Below are 26,506 nucleotides of genomic sequence, written 5' to 3'. Positions count from 1 at the left end.
TTAAATCCGAAAGACCAGAAAAGATCTTAAGGTGTAATATTTATTATTATTAATTTTTTTAAAGGTGTGATATTATTATGCCCCTTCCTTTAAGCAGACCAAAAATCTCATGACAATTACCCCAGGTTGGGGGGCAGGGGGTGAGGGGGTGCAAGGGAGTGTCTAAGAGAACAGCTCTACCGATAGCATCAGTGTTGGTTCCCAGTATCCCTCACCATTTCAAATTTACTGCATAGCTCTGATTACCAACATAAAGGTTCAGAGACTAAGCCCTAACAACAGTCATTCTTTCTTGTTTCCTACTAGGCCACTTCAACTAGCCTATCTGCTCACTAGCAAGAATCTTCCTGCTTGTTTAATATGGAATTTTAAGAAGTAGGATGAATAAGGTCAAGTGCATACAAAAGTGAGCCTTTTCCTACATGTTCTCTACATAGTATTTCCTTAACACACAGGCTGTCTAACAAGCTCTCAGAAAACTTCTTTTTTAGACAACTTTAAGGCTAGAAACAGTCATTTCTGATAAGGTATGGATAGTGAGGATATTAAACAAAGGAGAATAAACCAATATCCAAAAATTAAAGGCACAAAAAATAAAACATCCAAACAGATGGGATGGGAATGAATTTTATAAACAAAACTACATATTTCAATTACCTTTATTCCTCTTATAGAGTAAATAAGTTCTCTAAAACACAATGTCCTCCAACCAAAGAGATTTCATACGTCATCTGCACCTCAAACCCAACATCTCAAGTCTGTGCTGATATTCTCTGAACGCTTACAGAAATTAGAAAGCTGAGCCCACATACACTGTGGATCTACTCTATACCTCTTTGGGCACAAAAGAAAAAAGAGAATCAGAAAATTACCCTTCTTTGATCCAACCCTGGATGAAGCACTGAAGAATTTCTTCACTGTGGTAACCTTGCGGGTCTTCTCATTGGTTTTCTTTTCTTCAAACTTGGAAAATGTGAGGGATTGGGCCCCTTGGCTGCTCTGACTGCTGGCAAAGGCCTCTTCTTCCTCCCGCTGTAGTCTGTAATTCAAGAAGAGGTTAAGTTTAACCCTGATATTCTCCAAGTTCTCCTTGTATCTAAAGGTAATAACTCAATGAATTGGGGATCTAAAATTTGTAGAGCTAGAGGCTAAATACACCAAATAGGTCTGAGGTCTCTGACAGGAAGCTCTCCTATGTGCTACTACAAACTTCAAAAGGGACTTCTCCGTGGATCATGTTCATTCAGCAATTGTACTAGTGTTACATAAAGCAAATAAAGTCTAGTCCTTTTCCCTGACAACCTCAAGGTTGGAAGAGAGAAAAAGACAAGTAAATAATTACCCATAATGTAACAGTGCCTATAGTAGAGAGCAAAACCCAAGTGCCATGAGAACATAGGAAAAAAGAAACTAAATCTGCTGAAGGAGTCCAAGGTTTTATAATGGTGACATTTAGGCCAGTCTTAGAAGGATCAAGAGGATTCCGCCAAGTAAAAGGTCATTCCAGGAAGAAGGTACTACACATGTGAAGGATGTGGCGTTTATTGTGGACCAAGCTCATTCAACGTAGTCAGATCACTGACGGTGTGATGGACTATGATGCTGGATGTACAGCTGGGCACCAGGCGGTAAGAAACCTTGACTGCCAAGCCTGCTATAATCCTGGATTTCATCATGTGGTGGGGAACCAAGAAAGACTATAATCCAGTAAGTTACCATTATCTGATCTGTGTTTTAAAGGTAATGCAGGTAGCTGTGTGACAACTTGAGGGGCAGAGAGACTAGGGACAGAGACAATAATTAAGAATATATTACAAAGATTTAAGTGAGAGAAATAAGAACATGGAAAATAGGAAAGGATGAAATTCAAAACACTTCTTTTAGCTAGAATAAGCAGAACTTGCTTAATTAGTTGTAAACAGTGTGGGAGGTGAAGGAGAAATTAATGTTTTTTAGCCAACTGAATAAATAGTGATGTCGTTTATTGATACCGGAGGAGGGTTAGGAGGAACTGCTGGGAGTGGGGATTAGAGTAAATAAAAGCAAGAAATCTGGCCTTGGACCAGCTGAATTTGAGGTATTTATAGTAAATCTCAAAGGCTATCTATAGAACTATGGTTCTCAAAGTGGATTCCCCAGACAGCAGCATCAACATCACCTGGGAACTTGTTAAAAATGCAAACTCTCAGGCCTCACTCCCAACCTACGAGAGTCCGAGATTCTGAGGGTGAGGTTCAGTGACCACGGTTTTTACAAGCTTTCCAGGTGATTCTCACGCCTGTTCAAATATCAGAAAGTGCCGTAGGAAATCTCAAGCAAGGTCGCAATTGGAAGCAGTAAGAAACAGCAACAAAATCACAGGTAGAGGTGTTGGTGTGAGAATGGAATAGGGACACACCTTTCTCTGAGACAAAACAGAAGTTAATATAAAGACACTAGTACAGTTTGATAACAAGGGAGAAAGCTAAGGGAATTCATGCCTAGTGGCCTCTACTTTCTTTCTAAAATAGGATCAGCTACAGAGACTATCAAGAATGCAATGGGAAACCCGAGGAAATAGTTAATGTTATATGTCTATATTTGCTCTCTTTGACTGACTATGGAGTCACTGAAAGCAGCAAGTGTACTTTATAATATTGAGTTCATCACAGATGGTAGCAAAGTAATCACTCAACGAATATACCTGATTAAATATAAAAAAAACTAGCAAAAGCTGTCAGAGATCAGTCTTTCTTTTATTGAGAAGCTTCACAATTTCTAGGATGCTTTCGTAAAGGATTAACATTATTCATGGTATTTTATTAGTTCCTATGCTCACTAGACATTCTATGTTTTAATTTTTATCATAATCATATTTCTGCGTAATACTAACAAATGCCATTTTTTAAAAGAAAAGTTAAATTTCCATAACGTAAGGATTATATATACAAATCAACAGGTTTCTATTATTATGTGCTTATCACTGTGCCAGATGCCATGCTGGATATATTAAAAGAATGAGGAAATAATGCTTGATGAAAGTCATGTGCAATAACCTCATTTAATCTCCACCACAAAATATGTTTATCTCCATTCTTCCACTCCAAGGAGCTTACTGTCTTCATTAGAGAACTAAGACTAACGCATCCCAAACACAGAACAATTAAAAGTTAAGACAAAGACAAAATAAAGAAATCACTGAAAGCTACTCATTAAACGCTGAATGAGGGGAAAAAATTCATTTCTCTTAATATTAAACTGACTTGCTGACAGATCAAAACAGAAGAAAAAAATGTATTCTGACAATGACAGAGCTATGTATCCAGTTATATCACTGTTAAACCACCCCTAGTTAAGTCCTTTTACCGCTCTGCTAGTTCCCAATCCTCCTGAATCTGCTTCTGCCTGGCTTTGTGGTACTCCTCCCTCCAGCACTTGGAGCAGAAACCCTGCCAAGCAGGGTTGCCGTAATAACCACATCCTTTCTTGCACAGGAGCTCTGATTGATCCACATGAATTCCTCGGCGCTCAGACTTAAGACTCATCTTCTTCCTGTTAATCAAAGAGCAAACAAGAAAGTTTTGTTGAAAATGAATTCACTATCATTCTACTCACAGCAAAGCAATTAGGAAAAAAAAAATGAATGAGTCTATCATCTTCAAGCTATAATGGAAGAAAGGAGAGAGGGAGGGAAGGAGGGAAAAAGAAAGTTTAAATATTACAAATTACTGTCATACTAAAGAACAAACTTCTTATTCCTGCCCAATAATATAAAGAACACTTTAAGAAGGACTAATACTGGATTAAAGACCTAAACAGAAGACACGAAACTATAAAACTCCTAGAAGAAAACATAGGGAAAAAACTTCACAACGTTAGATTTGGAGACAATTTCTTGGATATGACACCAAAAGTACAAGCATCAAGAGCAAAAATACACAAATGGGACTACATCAAACTTAAAAACTTCTACACAGGAAAGGAATCAACAGAGTGAAAAGGCAACCTATAGAATGGGATAAAATATCTGCAAACCATATATCTGATAAGAGGTTAATATTCAGAATATGTAAAGAACTCCTAAAACTCAACAACAACAACAAAAATCCAATTAAAAATTAGCAAAGGCCATGAATAGACAATTCTCCAAAGAAGATGTACAAAGAGCCAACAAGTGAAAAGATGCTCAATGTCACTAATCATCAGGTAAATGCAAATCAAAACCACAAGGAGATATCACCACACACCTGATAGAATGACTATCATCAAAAAGAACAAAAAGAACAAGTGTTGGCAAGGATGTGGAGAAATTGGAACCCTTGTGTACAGTTGGTAGGAATGTAAAATGGTACAGCCACTGGGGAAAACAGTATGGTGGTTCCTCAAAAAAGTAGAAATAGAATTATCATATGATCCAGCAATCTCACTTCTGGGTATACACCCAAAAGAACTGAAAACAGGATCTTGAAGAGATACCTGCACACTCATGTTCACTGAGCATTATTCACAATAGCCAAGCAATCTAAATATCCATCAAAGGATGAATCTATAAACACAGGATGAATGGATGAAGAAAACATGGTATATACAATGGAATATTATATAGCCCTAAAAAGAAGGAAATCCTAGCACATGCTACAACATGGATGAACCTTGAGAACATTATGTCAAGTAGCCAATCACAAAAAGGCAAATCAAAGACATTATTCCACCTACATGAGGTATCTAAATTAGTCACTCTCAGAACCAGAAAGTAGAATGATGGTTGCCAGGGGCTGGGGGAAGGGAGGCAAAGAGGAGTTGCTGTTCAATGCGTATAGGGTTTCAGTTTTGCTAGACAAAAAAGTTCTAGAGATCTGTTGTACAAGGTGCACAGTGCAGAGTGTACAGTGCACTACTGTACACTTTATTCTTTATTTTTTATTTATTTATGGCTGCATTGGGTCTTCATTGCTGCGCACAGGCTTTCTCTAGTTGTGGCGAGTGGGGGCTACTCTTCGTTGCGGTACGCGGGCTTCTCACTACGGTGGCTTCTCTTGTTGTGGAGCACAGGCTCTAGGGCGCACAGGCTTCAGTAGTTGTGGCACGTGGGCTCAGGAGCTGTGGCTCGCGAGCTCTAGAGTGCAGGCTCAGTAGTTGTGGCACACGGGCTTAGTTGCTCCGTGTCATGTGGGATCTTCCCGGACCAAGGCTCGAACCCGAGTCCCCTGCATTCAGGCAGATTCTCAACCACTGCGCCACCAGGGAAGCCCCTGTACACTTTAAAAATGGTTAAGATGGTAAATTTTATGTTATGTGTTTTTTACCACAATAAAAAAAGATTTTAATATTTAAAAAAGGGGGACTAATAGATCCTTCTTATTTGCTACCATTTTTTTAAACCTGAGGGACAAAGTACAATCTTCTTGAAATACTCTGTGTTCTTACTACATTATGTCATTTGGCTCAAAAAGACAACTTCATTTCAACGATATAAAAGTGAATACTTTGTCCCAAATGAGATATTTTAACATTCACCAAGAAAACAAGTGTAATTAAAGCATCAGAATAGAATCTAAACTCCTTGAGACGGCATTCAAGGCCCTACTGTTTGCCACCACTCACTACATGCCTAATATTGTGACAGGTACTCAGTATAATTATTTCTCACAAAAACCAAGGTAGATATTATCTCCATTTTATTAGATGTGAAAATTCATAAACAAAAACACAGGCAGCATGAACAATGAAGAAAAAGAGAAAAGTGCTATGAAACCAAGGGGCGGCGGGAGAAGGTGAGGTCATTCTGACTTAGGGAGCACGGAGAGACCACCTGGGCCAAGGAGTGAAGGGTGGGGGATGTAGACCTTCAAGAGCCTTGAGTTGAGGCTTAGAGGGTTTTGTAGCGATGACACAAAAGAGCGAAGACATTCCGGACAGGAAGAACATCTTTTGCAAAACACTCAGAGACAGGAGAGCAAATGCAGAACATGAATGATGTGGTATAAGTAGGAGGTAAACAGAAGCAGTTATGTGTGAAGTTCAATTATGACGCCTTTTTAAAACTGCAGGCAAGAGTCTGGGTTACAGCATTGTTGTTTCAGTGAAAAGGGGAAATCAATAGGTGTCTATTTTAAGACATAAAACTTGAGAGGTGGAGTTCTGTCTTCCAGTATGATGGAGTGAGGAGGACAATAAATCCTCTCCACCAAAATCAACTATAAAGATAGACAAAACTTTCCCTCTGCTGATGGATCAAAGTGTGAACCAAGGAATGCATTCAAACTTCAAGCCACCGACTGGCTCTCTTGCATCTCCTGTGTGTATGCAGTCTCTGTTGGCCAGACATTGGAAGCCTTACTGGCTAGAGATGTTTGTGCACAAATTCAGTCTTTGAACAAACAACAATCTTCGGCTAAACATTAAGGGATGCAGGCAGATGGGTGACCCCGAGAAGGAAATCAAGGATAAAAATAAATATAAGAAAAAAAAAAATGAGGGCAGACAATGAGCAGCCGCAGGGTGTGGGGAAGAGAGACTTCACAGGTGTAGTCCAGCTATAAAACCTAGATGGCATGCGCTAAGCACTATTTTTGAGGATTTTCAAAGGCAAAAGGGAGGAAAATAATTAAAGAAGAAGACCAGAATTCAGTGTATCACTGAATCCTCGGTGAGTTTACCCTTTTTTCCCCTCCAGTATCACCAAGCCAACTCAGAAATGGACACCAGGGCACAGAGAGAGCTCCTCTAGCTCTGGCTCAAAGAATGAGAAAGGGAACTGCTAACACTGAGAGGAAATATGAAAATCCCTCCATTTTCTTGTCTTTTTTTCCCCTCCTTCTCTTGAGCCATGAGCAATCGCATGGTGTCCACAGAAGCGGCTGGAATGAGAGACTGCAGGAGCTAAACTCGGAGGAAGGGGAACTATCCATTTTTCCCACTCGCTAGTCTCCTAGACAGTGATGGGAGTACAAGACAGAGTGGGGTAACTAATTCCACAGCTTTCCACCCAGAGGAGAGAAGATGAGCCCCAAGAGAACTTTAAAAATACAGGAGGAATCAATGAGGAGAACTCAAGAAAGCAAGCTGAAAATGTGTCTGATGCTATTCAGGATCAGAGACTAAAATTCACACTAATAGAGACCACTGCACAGGTTTCAGACTGACACACGCAGGAAACATCAAAATAGCACTGCGAAGCCTCTGAAAAATGAACCAACGTGGGAACCACAGCTCACAGAAGTAGGGTTGGAACCTGCGGCCCAAACTTGGCAGCAAAACTAAAAACTTTTGCTTCTCCAATGACACTACGTGGAAAATTAAAACACAAACTACAGACTGGGAGAAAATACTCTCAAATCATATATCTGACAAAGGACTTGCATCCAGAATATATAAAGAATTCTCAAAACTCAACAGAAAGAAAAACCACCCAATTAAAAAAATGGGCAAAAGACTTGAACAGACTTATGCAAAGAAGATATACACATTGGGAGACAATTCTCCACAGGTGTCTCACGTTTCTGTACAAGAGGCCTTCGTGACAGACTATCTCTTCAAGGATATTTGCATATCTAACATTCTCAGGAGGAACAGATCACTGTCTCCCTCCAGAGAAAGGGCAAGTTTGTTTACTGTCAAGTAAAATAGATATAATGTTTCCCTCCAGGTCAAAAGTCAGGTGGGTTTGTTAGCTGCCCATTATAAAGGATTTGGGTCCCTTAAGCTTAGGTTCCTCAGCTGTGACACCAGCCCCACGGGACTTGGGGGCAAGGATAGCCCATGTGAGATGAAGCTTGTTTTATTGATGTCCTATGAATAATAAAGTCCTTTGTCTCCGACTCCAGAGTCTCATGACTTCTGCCAGCATCCATGAAACTGGCAGGCTAACTTGTTACGTTTAAGAGGGTAAAAACCCATGTCAGTCACAGTTCTTGACAACATGGCAAATAAGCACATGAAAAGTTGTTCAACATCATCATCCGTTAGAGAAATGTAAGTTAAAACCACCATGAGGGCTTCCCTGGTGGCGCAGTGGTTGAGAGTCCGCTTGCCGATGCAGGGGACGCGGGTTTGTGCCCCGGTCCGGGAAGATCCCACATGCCGCAGAGCGGCTGGGCCCGTGAGCCACGGCCGCTGAGCCTGCGCGTCCGGAGCCTGTGCTCCGCAACGGGAGAGGCCACAGCAGTGAGCGGCCCGCGTACCGCAAAAAAAAAAAAAAAAGCGCCACCATGAGATTTCACCACACACCTATTAGAATGGCTAAAATTAAGAACAATACCAAGTGGTAGCAAGGATGCAGAGCAACTAGAACCCTCCTAGTGGGATGCAAATAGTACAACCACCATGGAAAACAATTTGGTAGTTTCATAAAAAGTTAAATACACTTACCATACAACCCAGCAATCCTATTCCCAGTTACTTCCTCCAGAGAAATAAAACTGATGTTCACTCAAAAATCTATACAAAAATGTTTCTAGTAATATTATTTAAGATCATTAAAAAATGGAAACAACCAAAATATCCTTCAATAGATGAATGAATAAACAAACTGTGTGGTATATCCATGCAATGGAATGCTACTCAGCAAAATCAACAACAACAAAAAAAACATACCCAACAACTTGGATGAAATCTCAAAGGCGTTATGATGAGTGAATGAAGCCAGTTTTAACAGTTTACATACTGTAGGGACTTCCCTGGTGGTCCAGTGGGTAATACTCCACAATCCCAATGCAGGGGGTTCGGGTTCAATCCCTGGTCGGGGAACTAGATCCCGCATGCATGCTGCAACTAAGAAGCCCGCGTGCCGCAACTAAAGATCCCGCACGCTGCAACGACGATCCCACATACTGCAAATAAGACCCAGCACAGCCAAAATAAATAAATAAATAAAGTAAATAAAATAAATATCTTTGAAAAAAGTTTACATACTGTATAATCAGGGTTTGTTAGGAATTAGGGTTGGAGGGAGGGTGTCTATAAAGGAATAGCACAAGGAACTTTTTTAGAGGTGACAGAACTGTTCTGTATTCTGATTATGGAGGTGTTTACAGAAATCTATACATGTTTTTAAATCATAGAACTGTATACTCCCCCAAAATTCAACTTTACTGTATGATTTTTTTTTTTTTTTAATTTGAGAGGCAATTTCTAGTTTGGATTGGGGAAAAGTGCAGAACAGGAGACAGGGATAGTGATCAAGAGACAAATACAGTAAGAGGTTATAATAATAGAGGTAATACAGTGGGAATGGAAAGGGGAGGAATGGCAACACACTCTGGCAGTAGGGTCTGTAAGAGTTAACTAATGAGACATGGCAGGGAGACCTGCACGTTTACAAATACTCTTCACTGCCTCTATGAGATTAAAGCCCTCCAAGGACAGGATTTAGATCTATCGCACTTATCATTTAGTAAATGAGGCTGAGGTAGAAAGGAAGAATAACAAAATATAGCCAGAGTCTAAAATGATAAGTTAAGAAACTTTAAAGGCCATCTACTTTCTCCTATTACAATATAGATAAAGACACTGAGACTGAGAAATTATGATTTGTTCAATCAAAAAGGTAGTAAGTGGCAGGGACATCACAAGAGCCTACACTTGTACTAAGTCCTGAGTGCCATCAAACTATTTTGAGCATCTGAGCTAATCTCACCATAAACATCCTGTGGTCCCTTTCTTCAATTCCAAGAGGAGTAGGCAAAAAGAAATATCTGTTTTTTCCTTATACCAATTCAGTAAGTTTAAAATTTTTTATACTACAAAGACTACAGCACAGGTCTGTTACTAAAATGAACACATTTTAGGGAGTCTACCTAACACATGTGTCAGCAACTTCCCTTTCCTCAGGGAACTGTTCCCCAAATCTACAAAGGTCAGCTGCCATGTTTGTATATGGTGCAGTCCCCCCTCCCCCACCACTGCAGGGCCACAGCTGATTGATCCAGAGGTGGACACTTGACCCAAAATGAAGTTTTGGAAATGGGACTAAGTCTGGGCTGTTTTCTTGAATGACAGAGAAGTTGTGGCATGACCACCTTCCAACAAGTGGTCTGAGTAACCAGTCTGCAGATACAACAGACTGGTAGATATACAACAAGAAGCAGAGAAAAGTGGCAGAAGAAAAATACTCTCTAGGTCCTGAGGGGTTTCCATTTCTCAGTTCCAATCCTTTTCTAAGGTTTAGCTGCTTGCCTACCCTCAGATTTTGAAACACACCCCTTGATCCCTGACTGTTTTTTTCTTATGCCAGCTCCAGGAGAGCCTATTACCTGCACTCAGAGACTTGCCCAGGTACTATGTGAGAGCCAGAAAAACATAATAGAATTGCTGTGAGGACTACTTAGCATATACTAAGAACTCAACAGGTTAAGATGAAAACTTAAAAATAATAGCTATATGTCTATGAAGACCAATTTGATGTGCACATGAGAACATGGAGTTCGGTCAAATCTGCATTCAAATCCCAGCTCTGAAATGTGACTTTGGACAAATTAATATTTCTGAAACTTCCATTCATACCCTTCTATCCAACTTCTGCTCCCACCTTTTCACAAATCTAAGCGTCATAGGCTTTGTGCCCCCATGACCTTCACTCTGTTTTACACCTGTGATTATGTTATCTCACATGGCCAAAAAAAGACTTTCCAGACAAGATTACTAATCAGTTGACCTTAAAATAGAGAGATTATCCTGATTTTCCAGGTGGGGCCAATATAAGCACATGAACCCTAAATGCAGAAGAGGACAGGAGCCCAGAATAGTCAAAACAATCTTGGAAAAAGAATGTAGGAGCACTTACAGTTACCAATTTCAAAACTTACTATGAACCTATGATAATCAAAACAGTGTGGAACTGGCACAAGGACAGACATGTGGAGCAATGGAATAGAACTGTGAGTCCAGATATAAACCCACACATCTATAGTCACAACTATCAAATGGAAGAGTCTTCTCAACAAATCGTGCTGGGACAATGGGATCACCATATGCAGACGAATCCTTGTCTCACACCACGTATAAAAGTTAACTAAAAATGGATTAAAGACCTAAATGTAAAAGCTAAAACTATAAAAACTCTTGGCCAGAAACACAGGTAAAATTTCATGATCTTGGATTTGGTAAAGGATTCTTAGATATGACACCAAAAGCATAAACAACAAAAGAAAAGAGATAAATTGTACTTCATCAGAATTAAAAACTTTTGTGCTTCCAAGGACCCCATCAAGAATGTGAAAAGGCAACCCACAGAATGGGAGAAAATATTTGCAAATCATGTATCTAATAAAGAACTTATACACAGAATGTGTAATGAACTGTTATAACTCAATATTTTTAAAGATAAACAACCCAATTTCCAAAATGGGTAAAAGATCTGAATAGACACTTCTCCAAGGAAGATATGCCAATTGTCAATAAGCACGTTAAATGACTTTTGACATCATTAGTCATTAGGGAAATAAAAATCAAAACCACAATGAGAGAAAAAAAAAAAACAACAACAATGAGATAACACTTCACATTCAGTTGGATGGCTAGTATTAAAAAGTCAGATAGGACTTCCCTGGTGGCGCAGTGGTTAATAATCCGCCTGCCAATGCAGGGGACGTGGGTTCGAGCCCTGGTCCGGGAAGATCCCACATGCCACGGAGCAACTAAGCCTGTGTGCCACAACTACTGAGCTTGCACTCTAGAACCCGCGAGCCACAACTACTGAGCCCATGCACCACAACTACTGAAGCCCACGCGCCTAGAGCCCGTGCTCCGCAACAAGACAAGCCACTACAGTGAGAAGCCCGTGCAACTGCCACAAAGTGTAGCCCCCGCTCACCACTAGAGAAAGCCCACATGCAGCAACGAAGACCCAACACAGCCCCCTAAAAAAAATGTCAGATAATAACAAGTGTTGACAAAGATGTGGAGAAACTGAAGCACTCATACATTGCTGATGGGAATGTAAAATGGTGCAGATGCTTTTGGAAACCATCTGATGGTTCCTCAAATGATTTTTTTTTTTTAATATTTTTGGCTGCGTTGGGTCTTCGTTGCTGTGCATGGGCTTTCTCTAGTTGCAGCGAGCGGGGGCTACTCTTCCCTGCGGTGCGCAGGCTTCTCATTGTGGTGGCTTCTCTTGTGGCGGAGCACAGGATCTAGGCACAGGGGCTTCAGTAGTCGTGGCACGTGGGCTCAGTAGTTGCGGCACGCAGGCTCTAGAGCGCAGGCTCAGTAGTTCTGGTGCACGGGCTTAGCTGCTCTGTGGCATGTGGGATCTTCCCGGACCAGGGCTCAAACCTGTGTCCCCTGTATTGGCAGGCGGATTCTTAACCACTACACCACCAGGGAAGCCCCCCTCAAATGATTTTAATTAGAGTTACCTAGCAATTTTGCTCCAAGTACATACTCCAAGGTATATTTCCAAGAGAAATGAAAACATATGTCCACATAAAAACTTGTATATGAGTGTTTATATCAGCAATGTGCATTATAGCCTAAAGATGGAAAACAACCCAAATGTCCACCAGCTGGTGAACAGACAAAAGGTAGTATATTCATACAGTGAAGGATTATTCAGTCATAAAGAGGAATTAAGAACTGACACATGCCGCAACATGACTAACCTTGAAAACATTATGCTAAGTGAAAGAAGCCAGTCATAAAAAGACAACACATTATATGATCCCATTCATATGAAGTTCCAGAACAGGGAAATCTAGAGAGACAGGGAGTAGAGTAGTGGTTGCTTGGGACTGAGAGGGATAGGACAAAATAAGAAGGTATCTAAAGGGCATGGAGTTTCTTTCTGAAATGATGAAAATGTTCTAAAGTTGGCTGTGGTGATGGTTGCTTTTGAACTGTGCCCTTTTTTTTAAATAAATTTATTCATTTACTTATTTTTGGCTGCATTGGGTCTTTGTTGCTGAGCACGGGCTTTCTCTAGTTGCAGCGAGTGGGGGCTACTCTTTGTTGTGGTGCACAGGCTTCTCATTGCAGTGGCTTCTCTTATTGAGGAGCACAGGCTCTAGGTGCACGGGCTTCAGTAGTTGTGGCACACAGGCTCAGTAGTTGTGGCTTGCAGGCTCTAGAGCACAAGCTCAGTAGTTGTGGCTCGCGGGCTCTGGAGTGCAGGCTCAGTAGTTGTGGCACACAGGCTTAGTTGCTCCGCAGCATGTGAGATCTTCCAGGACCAGGGCTCAAACCCGTGTCCCCTGCACTGGCAGGTGGATTCTTAACCACTGCGCCACCAGGGAAGTCCTGAATTGTGCCCTTTAAATGGGTGAATTCTACGGTATGTGAATTATACCTCAATAAAATTGTTTTTAAAATATAAAGTAGAAGAGGAGGGCAGAATGGGAAGTCAAAGAGATTCAAAGAACCACTGCTGGCTTTGAAGGTGGAGAAATTTAAGAAATGTGGGTGGCTTCTAGAAGCTGAGAATGACCCCTGGCTGACAGCCAGCAAAGAAATGAAGACCTCAGTTGCATAACTTCATTAAACTCAATTCTGCCAACATTTAAGTATGTCTGGAAGCAGATTCTCCCCATAGCCTCCAGATAAGAGCCCAGATTGGATGACATCTTAATTTGGACCTCTTGAGAGCCTTAACAGAGTACCTGGCTGAGCTGGCCAGGAGTGCTGACTTAACAATACTTACAGTACTCTGGGTGTTGTTTTAAGCTGATAAGTTTGTGGTAACTTGCTATGGCAACAACAGAAAACTAATATAGGCCTCCTTTCAATTTCTCTCTTTTGGGGGCCTTTGCACAAGTGTTCTAATGCCTAAATGCTGGGACCCTTGCTATTTATACGCTGATTTCCCTCTCCTCATTTAGGTCTCAGCTTTCATGTCATACTTTCAGAAAGGCCTTCCCTGGCCACGCTATCTAAAGCAGTACCTACCCCAACCTGCCCAACCCTCACCTCCACTGTGGGCCCAGAATTGCTTCTCCATATCCAGGAAGGGCTAACCAAGCAGGCCTGAGCTGCTCAAATTGTGCACACTCTCATTTTCAGAAGGGCCTGCTTCTGTGGCTGACCCCTGGCCAGCTCCTGGGAACTGCGGTCTTAAGAGTATCTTTATGTACTAATTGATAAGGGTGTTTTGTATGCTTGGAGTCTTGATCCACACTGTACCAACGTGTCTAGACAGTTTGTGCAGACTGTGTGATGTATGGTGAATACTGCTTTCCTTCTTGGGGGGGGGCGTCAATCATGAGGGTGCTTGTGCCTATGTGACCAGCCTCCAATAAAAACCCTGGAATCTTAGGCTTAAGTGAACTTCCCCAACAGAAAACGCTTCACACATGTTGCTAGAGTTTGTTGCTGAGGGATTAAATGCACCCTGTCAACTCCACTGGGAGAAGACTCTTGGAAGCTCATGCTTGGTATCCTCCAAATTCTGCTCAATGCACTGTTTTCCTTCACTGATCCTGTTTAATATCCTTTCACTGTAATAAAACACAGCCAGGAGTACATGAGTTCTGCGAGCCCTTCGAGTGAATTACCAGACCTGGGGGCAGTCTTGGGGTCTGCCGACAGGACGTGATTATAAAGGGGTGGTATAAGGGAGATCTTAGTGGCAATAGTTCTGTATCTTGACTATGTTGGTGGTTACAGGAATCTACATATGTGATAAAATGGCACAGAACTATAATACACATTGTAGAGATGTCAACTTACTGGTTTTGACATTATACTATAGTTAACATAAGACATAGCCATTGGGCAAACTAGGTGAAGAGTACACAGGACCTTTCTGTATTATCTTTGCAACTTCCTGTTAATCTGTAATTTCAAACTAAAAGTGTTTTTTAAAAATTCCACTTAAAATTTATTAAATAAAAACACCTAAGATTGAATTAACGTGTATCAGACAGTTGTACATATCACTCAGATCATCTCTGTTCCTAAGTATGGAAAACAAAGTGAGCAACCAAAAAAAAAGTACACGCCCTGATTTGAAAGGCTATGCAGTGATGATGAAGCTGTTTTGGTGAGGCAAAGCAGGTACAGTCAGCACATCCAGATTAGACATCAGAGTATATAGACACCATACCCTCCTCAGTTAGGGAGAAACATGGGGGAATCAATTCTGAGACTCAATTCCATCTTTCCCAGGCAGAAAGACCTATCACTAGCCACAATCCAGAGGCAACTACCATCACTACTGCACCCAGTGGGGGATGTCAGAGGGGCCACACCCAGCTCCTATTTGAGCTCTGCACTCCAGTAAGTAGTCTTTTACTGAGCAACCTGGGTACAAAGATTGCATAATTCAATTGGCCCACTCACATTAGGGAGGACAGAGTAAAAATGATCTCTATTGCTGAGATAGCTGAGATTCCTGTGAATTCTGCCTCAGGGCTAGGTACCCTAAAAAGGGCCAGAGGAGCACAAAGCCCACAGAGCTGTGTATGTTCTTCCTTAAGGCTCTGCATGCAAACCACGTTCATTTCATAAAACAAAAAACAAAAAAGACTTTGTAGATTTGAGTAGCTTCCCACTATCTTCCTTGTAAGAGTCCTGCTTCCTATTCTTAGGTTTGATGTAATGTCCTCATAGATCATTCCTCTGGGCAACACACCTGGGATTTACAGAAAACATCCAATCAACTCTCCTAAAATGATAAACTATCCTTGAACCCCAGTTAAGAAACAGAATTTAAAGTTAAGCTTTTTCCCTTAAATTTGTTTTTTTTCCAGTTATAGAAGTAAAAGATGGTTACTCTAAAAAACCTGAGACATAAGTAGAAAATAAAGAAAACATCACCCAGAGGCAGTCACTATATTTTCATAGTGCTTTCTCTACTCATCATGATCTCATTCATTTATTCAACAAATATTTATATACTGATTTACAGTACATGACAGGCACTTAGGATACAAATTTAAGTAATAATAAAGTTTCAGTCCTCATAGAGCTTACTGTCAAGTATGGAAGATGTGACTATATACCTAGAAGGCCTGAAAGAAGAAATTAAAGCACTATGAACACTGAGGAATTAATTAATTTTAAAATTACTGAATTTCATAAAAGAATTTATGTTTATATGAAACAAGCTAAATATGTGTACATGAAATCTATGAAATTCTTACAATAGCCTGACAATAAGAAGTTAGGAAATATAGAGCTCTCATTCCCAATAGTATCGAAATGTAAAAACATCTAGGTACTATTTTAATAAGAAAATTATGTCATCTACATAAAAATACTGAGATATAAAGACGGCTTAAATAGTTGGCAACACATACCAGGGCACAGTGTGAGAAAGTTAAATATTTTATAAATGGCAAATGTTTCAAAATTTTTAAGTTTACTATAAATGACAAAAAAAATTCCAAAAGACTTTTTTGGAACTTGACAAAATTATTCCATATTTTATCAGCAATAATAAACAGGCAAGAATTTTAAAAAATACTCTAAATTGGGCTTCCCTGGTGGCGCAGTGGTTGAGAGTCCTCCTGCCGATGCAGGGGACACAGGTTCGTGCCCCAGTCCGGAAGGATCCTGCGTGTCGCAGAGCGCCTGGGCCCGTGAGCCATGGCCTCTGGGCCTGCACGTCCAGAGCCTGTGCTCCACAATGGGAGAGGCCACAACGGTGAGAGGCCCGCGTACCGCAAAAAAACAAACAAACAAAACTCTTAATTAATTTACTGAACTTTAATTTTCTGCAAACTAGTTAAAATAGTGTGAACTTAGCAAAAGAACTGGCAAATCACTTCAGAATGGATTAACCCCAAAATGAATTGTTAATACATAAAATAATTTATTATTAGAGGAAGGAGGAGAAGGGAAGAATTTTCAATAAATAATGCAGGGATAACTGGTCAGCAATCTGGTACCCCCCAAATTAATTACAGGAATCTTAAAGAGTTAAAGTTTTTAAAAGACTAATGAAAAAATTGAAAGGACTAAAATTAAGTATTTATGAAACTTCTAAAGAGGTGAGGGCTATCTCAGCTCACAGGCTGCAGGAGAAATCAGAAAGGAAACCAATTTGAATAAGTACATTGAAACTTCTATCTAGTTTTTAAAAGGCCCCACTTAGAACCAAAATAGAAAGGCAAATAAGAGACTAGGCAGAATATTTTAAGTAAACAGGACGAGAGTGTTTTACCATATTTAGAAATTACACTAATAAGATTTGTAAAACTCTGCTATGCAGTATAAGGATATGAGCCGATCATTCACAAAACGGAAATAGCTTCCTAGAACAGACATAGAATGTCAGAGGGTTTGTGCCTTGTGAACTCTGATTTATATCACCAAATTGGCCTCACAAAAAGGTTATACCTATTTACATTCCCACCTACAGTGATCCACTTTCCCACAAACTCATAAAAACTGCATTATTAGTCTTTAATTTTTGCCGATCTGAAAGGCAAAAAAAGAAGCATTTCTTGTTCTAATACCCATGTCCTTAAATTGACCATCTTTATAGATATTTATTGGCCATTAGCATATTTTCTTTGGAGAATTAAACTGTTCCTGGTCTTTGCTCACTTTTCTATGACATCTTTTTTCTTTTTATAGGCGCTCTTTTTATGTTATCTTTTAGCCTTTGGCTGTATATGTTAAGATACTATAGTTTTGTTTTTCTTGTTTTTTTTTTTTTTTTGCAGTACGCAGGCCTCTCACTGTTGTGGCCTCTCCCGTTGTGAAGCACAGGCTCCGGACGCTCAGGCTCAGCCGCCATGGCTCACGGGCCCAGCCGCTCTGCGGCATGTGGGATCTTCCCAGACCGGGGCACGAACCCGTGTCCCCTGCATCGGCAGGCGGACTCTCAACCACTGCGCCACCAGGGAAGCCCTGATACTAAAGTTTTAATCAAAGACTGTATCCAGGTTTCACTGACTTTCATAGCGTTAAATACATTGCCTCCAAAATGAATGTGAATGTCACACAGATAATCAGTGGCAGAGTTCCAATGTTAAATATAACAATACAAAGTATCCAAACACTAGCCTGCCCAAATAATTCCAAATGATAATCAAACCCATGGAATATAATGTAGAGTTTATGCTGCTGGAATGAGCAGAGCCAGCAGAGCAGCATTCTTAAGGAATGAATTCTAGGCAACAATCTTCTATTGTATTATGTCACACCCTCTTCATCAAAGTGAAATTATGACTCCAATCGGAGCATGCCATTCCCCAGGCAAATAACTCAAAATTACATGCAAAACTACCTGGCTGCTCGAGTCTATTTCTACCATGCTCTACCCTCTCTCTTCCGCAGAAACAGCCAATTCCTCAACTGGTCTATTTATTCAATAAGTAACTGACCAAAAATTATGTCTCTTAACTTAAAGTAACAGCAAACTGCAATATATAAGGTGGTTTCAATGATCAAAGGTTTTTGGTTTTGTTTCTGCAAACTTACAGCTTAGTTTTAGCTTTGCTGCAGCCATTTCAACCTTAGCCAGTTGCTGTGGCTGGGTTAGACATACACATATCTATGAGATAAGAGAAATATAAAAAGCAATTGCCTGGACAGAAATGTATTTATTCAGACTTGTTAGAGGGTTCAATCAAATAAATATCTGTATTATATTCTAAGTTTTTGAGAAGTGCCTTGTGCATAACAAAAAATCAAATTAAACGGCAACAACTTTCAAAAGCTACTAAAACCATCCCATCTGCAGAAACTTTCAAAAGCTACTAAAACCATCCCATCTGTTCTAGGTTGAATTGTGTCCCCCCAAAAGATAGGTTGGACCCCAATATTGTAAATGTGACCTGATGTGGAAATAAGGTCTTTGCAGATGTAATTAGTTAAAATGAAGTCATACTGGATTAGGGTGGGCCCTAAATTGAATGACTAGTGTCCTCATAAGAAGGCCCTGAGAGACCCAGAGACACACACAGAGGCCGTGTGGCCACAGAAGCAGAGATTGGAAGGATGAAGCTACAAGCCAAGAACTCCAATCATCTTCCCTACAGCCTTCAGAGAGCATGGCCCTGCTGACACCTTGATTTCAGACTTCTAGCCTCCAGAACTCCAAAAAAATGAATGTCTGTTGTTTTAAGAACCTAGTTTGTGGTAATTTGTTATAGCAGCCCTAGGAAACAATAAACCATCCAACAAGAATTGTGGTAAATTCTAGAAATAATTTAAAGAAATGAGTTTTCCACCAGTTGACAGAACCGTAGATTCACAGCATTACTTGCTCTTTACAAATAGGAGGATCATATATGTCAGTTAATGAGAACAGTCCCGGCTTATGCCTGTTGTCCTGGTATAAAAGCATCCCTTTGGTTCTCAAAAGTGACCTGTTTTCGATAATAAAGTACATGGTCATCTTATGTATGAACAAGCCTAGAATACACTTCTGTTTGTCTGCCTTCAAATCCCACCTATTCAAATAATGTCAAATGCCCCTTCCCCACCCTCAGAATAATTCCATCTCTCTGGCTTCTATAGCATTTTATAAATACAGCTATTATAATACTCATGTTTTATTACAATTACTTGCTTACTTGTCCACTCCATGTTCGTAGACAACACAGTGCCAGGAACAGAATGCATACTCAATAGGTGTCTTCTAAATGTATTAAATGATTTATTCAGGAGACTGACAAAGTACCTGCAGAGACAGTTTTCTTTCACTTTTGTCCCTTGTGAAAATTAAAAAAAGAAAATCTCGACTAGAACTGGTGACGGGAAGGCCTGTAAAGGGAGCTCTCACGCCCTACCACTACACTCATCATCCTCTACGTCAGTTACCCCAAACAGGAAGCCATCAATTACCCAAAGAGAAAGAGGCCAGTTACTGACTCCAACAGGAAAAGATGTACCTTGCACTCCCAAACAGGAAGTACACTACTTTACTACCTCAGCAAGAGAAAGACTTCCTTCTTTCCCAGCAACCAGCCTAGCCAACAGAAAATGCCATAGTTCAGCCAATGAGAAGCTGGCGTCACCTGAACTTTTACTTGCTTCCAATGAACTTTCATTTTTTCCTTGCTGATGACTTCCTTTCCTGTCCCCCCTCCTCCCTATAAAAGTCTTCCCTGTTGTGTAACCCCTCAGAGGATCTCTGTTTGCCAGATGAGATGCTGCCTGATTCATGAATCACTTGATAAAGCCAATTAGCTCTTCAAATTTACTCAGCTAAGTTTTGGTTTTAACACCCTTATATACTCTCTGGGGCGTAGGAGGTAGGAAGAGAAACTTAAACAGCTAAATGACTAGCTTATAAAGCTGTAGTTCTCAAATTTTAGCATGCATAAGTGTCACCTGGAAGACTTGTTAAAATACACAGTACGGGGCCCCAACCCAGACTTGCTGATTCAGGAGGTCTGGGGTAGGTAAGGCCTGAGAATTTGCACTTCTAACAGGTTTCCAGGTGATGCAGCTAGGAGCTACTCTTTGAGAACCACTGCTATAAAGTAAGCACCACAATTACTAAAAGATTAATTTCTTCTTATAACTTCATTCCTAGCAGGAAACTCTCTTTTCTGAATATGACTGAGTAGCTTGAGGCACACCAACACTCCTGATGAGAACTAGGAAAGCCAGATACTTTTTGTGTGTGTGTGTGTGTGTGTGGTACGCGGGCCTCTCACTGCCGTGGCCTCTCCCATTGCGGAGCACAGGCTCCGGACGCGCAGGCTCAGCGGCCATGACTCACGGGCCCAGCCGCTCCGTGGCATGTGGGATCTTCCCGGACCGGGGCACGAACCCGTGTCCCCTGCATCGGCAGGCGGACTCTCAACCACTGCGCCACCAGGGAAGCCTGCCAGATACATTTTAAAAATCAATGTTTAAAGGCATGAGAAAGCAGCTGAAGCAACCAAGACTAGAAGGGTCTAGGTTCTGGAAAAAGAGAGGAACTGTAGAGAAACAAAATGCCATTCTGCAGCCACTTTTCCCCCAAGTGCATTTGCTGATTCTGGGGCAAAAAGCCGAGAATCCAGACTTCCCTTCAGCAGAGGAACCATGAGAGCTTTTGGAAGAGGTGAAAAGCAAGACTCAAGGAGTCAAGATCCCAGTCAAAGAGGAGAGTTGAAGAACTGGGCCTAACAAAAGGCTGGCTTTCCGCTGAAGACATTTACTACATTCTGCAGTTGCACGAAGAAGGCTTCAAAACAAAACTAAAAGCGCCTGAAAATCAAGAGTAGAATTTTCAACAATCTCATTGTTCTCAGGAGACAAAAATTACAGTACAGAAGATACAAGGAGGAGGGACCCCTGTGAATTCACAAAACTATCAGTTGGAAGCCCTGGATGCCTGGCTACTTGCTAGCATTAAAGCCAAACTAGAGGGAAACACTGCCTTACCAAACCGGCAACACAACCTCAACCAACAACTCAGTCCCTAATAGGATTAGGTGATGAGCCACTACTCTACCTGGCTAGCAAAAGGGAGGGAGGATTTCCTCTGAAAAAGAACAGCATCATCTGGAGCTTCATTTTATTCATAACACTCAGCATTCATATAACTGAAAACCAAAAGGAAAAAATAGATAGAAACAGATGCTCAGATAATCCAGACACTGAAGTTAACAGAAAGACTTTTAAATAATGATGGCTATTTAAATTTCCTATTTCAAAAAACAGGGGAAGTAAGAGGAAACAACATATAAAAAGAAGAACTGCAACTGAGAATTGGAATCTATAAGAATCAAACTGAAATTCTAGACCTGAAAAGTATATTAACTAAAAGAATTCAAAGGGTAGACTTAAGAGCATGTCAGACACAGTAGAAGAGAGGATTAGTAACTAGAACCCAAGTCAATAAAATATAACCATACTGAAGCAGAGATAAAAACTAACAGAAAATACAAGGGCAGGTGGGAATGTAAAAGGGAATGAGGAACACTGTGAAAAAGTCTACCAGGTGTGTAACTGGAGTCCCAAAAGGAGAGGAGAGGGTAATTAGGTCAGAAGTAATATTAAGAGGAAAGAATGAAGTTTTCCAAATTGATGAAGACAACCCATAAATTTAAGAAACTCTGTGAACCCCAAGCAGAATAAATACAAAGAAAACCATACAAAGACATAGCATAATTAAACGGCTGATCATCAAAAACAAAGAAACTCTTAAATGTAACCAGTGGGAAAAAGATACATTACTTTCTTAAGAGCAACAATAAAACTAACAGCTAAATTCTCAAAAGAAACAATAAAAAACTCTTAAAAGTAACCAGTGGATGGGCTTCCCTGGTGGCGCAGTGGTTGAGAGTCCGCCTGCCGATGCAGGGGACATGGGTTCGTGCCCCGGTCTGGGAAGATCCCACATGCCGTGGAGCGGCTAGGCCCGTGAGCTATGGCCGCTGAGCCTGCGCGTCCAGAGCCTGTGCTCCTCAAGGGGAGAGGTCACAACAGTGAGAGGCCCACGTACCGCAAAAAAAAAAAAAAAAGTAACCAGTGGAAAAAAGACACACTACTTTCTTAAGAGCAACAATAAAACTAACAGCTAAATTCTCAAAAGAAATAATAAAAGAAGACAATGGAGAGACTTCCCCGATGGCACAGTGGTTAAGAATCCACCTGCCAATGCAGGAGACACGGGTTCTAGCCCTGGTCCGGGAAGATCCCACATGCCGCGGAGCAACTAAGCCTGTGCACCACAACTACTGAGCCTGCGCTCTAGAGCCCGCGAGCCACAACTACTGAGCCCATGTGCCACAACTACTGAAGTCCGTGCGCCTAGAGCCTGTGCTCCGCAACAAGAGAAGCCACAGGAGTGAGAAACCTGTGCACTGCAATGAAGAGTAACCCCCGCTCGCCACAACTAGAGAAAGCCCATGCGTAGCAACGAAGACCCACTGCAACCAAAATAAATAAATTAATTAATTAAAAAAAAAAAAGACAATGGAATGACACCTTAAAAGTGCTGAAAGAGGGCTTCCCTGGTGGCGCAGTGGTTGAGAGTCCGCCTGCCGATGCAGGGGACACGGGTTCGTGCCCCGGTCCAGGAAGATCCCACATGCTGCGGAGCAGCTGGGCCCGTGAGCCATGGCCGCTGAGCCTGAGCCTGTGCTCTGCAACGGGAGAGGCCACAACAGTGAGAGGCCCGCGTACCGCAAAAAAAAAAAAAAAAAAAAAAAAAAGTGCTGAAAGAAAATAAATTTCCACCTAGAATGCGGTGCTCAGTGATTATTTCCTTTAAAAATGAAAGCAAAATAAATATATTTTTCAGACAAACAACAAATGAAAGAGTTCATTATTGGCAGGCTTGTAGTAGAGGAAATACCAGAGGGAACTCTTCAGATGGAAAGGAAATTATCCTATCCCAAACAGAAACAAAAATACAGGAAGGGATAAAGAGCAATGGAAAGAGTAAATATGTAAGGAAATATACATGAATATTGATTATTAAAAAACAATAATTTCTTATGGGTCTTCAAATATATGTCGAATTAAAATGGATAAAACAGAGTAACACAAAAATACAGGAAAAAGACAAATGGAGTTAGTATCTAAAGTTCTAGGGCAGTGGTTAAGACTCTGCACTTCCAATGCAGGGGGCCTGGGTTCGATCGCTGGTGGGGGAACTAAGATCCCACATGCCTCCTGGCGTGGCCAAAAAATAAAATTAAAAAAATAAGTAAAGTTCTAGCATTATTGAAGAAGCGATAAAAGTTATAATTTGGGGCCTCCCTGGTGGTGCAGTGGTTAAGAATCCGCCTGCCAACACAGGTGACACGGGTTCAAGCCCTGGCCTGGGAAGATCCCACATGCCGCAGAGCAACTAAGCCAGTGCGCCACAGCTACTGAACCCGCACTCTAGAGCCTGTGAGCCACAACTACTGAGCCCGCGTGCTGCAACTACTGAAGCCCACGTGCCTAGAGCCTGTGCTCCACAACAAAGAGAAGACACCGAAATAAGAAGCCCACGCACCGCAGGAAAGAGTAGCCCTTGCTCACTGCAACTAGATAAAGCCCCCACACAGCAACGAAGACCCAGTGCAGCCAAAAAAAAAAAAAAGAAAAGTTATAATTTGTGTTAGACTATAATAAGTCAAGGGTGTATGCTATAATCTCTAGTGTAACCACAAAAGAATAAAAGAATGTATAACTAAGAAGTTACTAGAGAGGAAAAAATTAAATAATAATTGAATAATAAATAATCCAAAAAGAGGTTAAAAAAAAGGAAAAAGGAACAAAACAGGTGAGTCAAAAAGCAGATGGTAGATATAATACCAAATATAGTGACAATTACATTAAATGGACTAATGATTCTAATTTAAAGACTAAAATTGTCAGACTAAAGAAAAAAAACTAAATCTAACTTCATGGTGCTTTCAGTGACAAAGAAAGTTGGAAAGTATAAGGATGGAAAAAGATATATATAGCATGCAACATTTATCAAGAGAAAGCAAGTAGAGCTATAACTGGTATCACACAAAGTAGACTTTAAGGCAAAAAGCACTGCTAATGAATTAAGGATAACAGTGTTAATCCACCAAGAAAATTCTAATGTGAGGGGTGGGATGGGGAGAGTGGGAGGGAGGGAGACGCAAGAGGGAAGACACATGGGAGCATATGTATATGTATAGCTGATTCACTTTGTTATAAAGCAGAAACTAACACACCATTGTAAAGCAATTATACCCCAATAAAGATGTTAAAAAAAAAAAAAATTCTAATGTGAGCCAACTGGTTAGAAATTAGTCATCACTGGGAGCTAAGAAGAATACACTGGCTGAAACCAATTCTGTTTAGGAAATCTATGGCAGCTCAAAGAAGGGTAGAACTACACAGTAACATAGAGCTTAAATACCGGACTTCTTTGCAATACGATAAAACACACATATGTACCTTATGGTGAGTTCTGAAATGCCTACACAAAATATTAAAACTTTAAAATCAAGAAATAACAGGTAGACAGATTTAGACAACAAAAACATACACATTAATAAAGATCAGAAGATATTCTGGGGTGATGTAGTGTTTACTAGACTGGGTAGTTTGGTAAAGCCACAACAATTCATGACTATAAAAACTAGACTTCCTGAAATTAAACCCTCAGAAAAAGAAAAAAAATTTTTAAGTATTTTTCAGTACTCAGATTGTTCTCCTCCAAACACAGCTGAAGCGTTCACTGAAGACTGAAATGGAAATCTTTGTATTACATTTACCTAAATGGCAGACTCACCATTATAACCATTATTGGTGGTGTTTGGAGCTGGAATTGATTGGACTAAAATCCAACCTCCTAGTCAGTTTTTCTGTCAGAATCTAAGAACTTTAAACTTCAAAAGAACCTCAACTTATTTCTCAAGCATTATTTTGTAAGAAATAAGTTGAGATTATATATATATATATATATATATTTATATGGGGGGGTCAGTTATTAGACCAACATACTGAAAAGGCAAAAATTCTTCTTTAGGGAAATAGGTTACAACCTCTTATGGGTAACAACAACAAGAAAATCTGCCTGCAATTTGTTCTCAAATATGTGCAAGAATAAAAGTAGGCTCTTGAAGAGAACTTATTTACAAAACAGAAACAGAGTTACAGATGTAGAAAACAAACTTATGGTTACCGGGGGGAGGAATAAATTGGGGGATTGGGATTGACATATACACACTACTATATATAAAACAGATAACTAATAAGGACCTACTGTATAGCACAGGGGACCCTACTCAATACTCTGTCATGGGCTGTATGGGAAAAGAATCTGAAAAACAGTGGATATATGTATATGTATAACTGATTCACTTTGCTGTACACCTGAAACTAACACAACACTGTAAATCAACAATACGCCAATAAAAAATAAAATAAAATAAAATGAAAGTAGGCTCTTGGGAGAAAGTGGTGTCTACTTCATACAGCTGATATTCAAAGGACTTAATTTCAATTTTGTCTCTCATCAGCCACTCTATTTCCTGGGGCAGGTAACATCACATGATGCTTTGTAAAGGTATCAGCAGCTAGCATGTCGTATAAAAATACTTTGCCATCTGATTATTCCTTATAAATGATATTTAAGATGTGTCCATTCATAACTATACAACATTTGAGACCACAAATGAAATCTACACACTTATCACACTACAACCCCAGCTGCAAAGGCTAATTAATTTACACAAATACATAATCCAATTTGCTAAGTAAAAGCCAAGCATATTACTTCCTGAGACACTAATTATAATGGATTTTAGACATTCTGTTTCATTGGCCTATTTTTTGTTTGTTTGTTTTCACATTTTTAATTTGTATTCTTCTTATAATATCCTATTCAAAACTCAAGTCACTAGCCTACCTAATTTTTCAGGAACCTATTTAACAATGACAAAAGCTCTGTGGAAATGTAATTAAGGAAACACTATGTTACATAACTATATTTAGGCAAGGACAGTTCCACCCACTGTTTACTAATTAAGGATGAATAAGGATGTTCTCTACTCTTTAGTTTTGTAGGCTAGGTCACAATTTACAATATACTGTAGGAACTATATTACAATACTTCAAAATAAAATAATCTGGCATAACCTGGAATAGTCTCATATGAAAACTCACAATAAATAATGGTTTACTTATCTGTACAACTCTAATGCAATACAATTCCTAATAAAACATGGGATAA

The 26,506-nt window shown here is 40.2% G+C and overlaps 1 protein-coding gene across 4 annotated transcripts in view; it reads right to left on the bottom strand.

Moving 5' to 3' along the window:
- RABGEF1 (RAB guanine nucleotide exchange factor 1) overlaps positions 1-26,506 on the bottom strand; it is a 64,546-nt gene that overhangs the window by 31,926 nt on the left and 6,114 nt on the right. For 3 of the 4 annotated variants that reach the window (XM_032605438.1, XM_032605436.1, XM_032605437.1), the window contains exons 2-3: positions 3,346-3,531; positions 873-1,039 (exon numbers count right to left, since the gene is read on the bottom strand). In XM_032605438.1, the coding sequence (XP_032461329.1) occupies positions 873-1,039; positions 3,346-3,524 (346 nt within the window). In that variant the 5' untranslated portion in view covers positions 3,525-3,531. The remainder of the gene's footprint in view (positions 1-872; positions 1,040-3,345; positions 3,532-26,506) is intronic. The other variant, XM_032605439.1, reaches the window with a different exon arrangement.

Source organism: Phocoena sinus, chromosome 15 (genome assembly GCF_008692025.1).
Source record: "Phocoena sinus isolate mPhoSin1 chromosome 15, mPhoSin1.pri, whole genome shotgun sequence".
NCBI lineage: Eukaryota > Metazoa > Chordata > Mammalia > Artiodactyla > Phocoenidae > Phocoena > Phocoena sinus.
The sequence above is the reverse complement of the archived record's forward strand: the minus strand, read 5'-3'. Positions and strand labels throughout refer to the sequence as shown.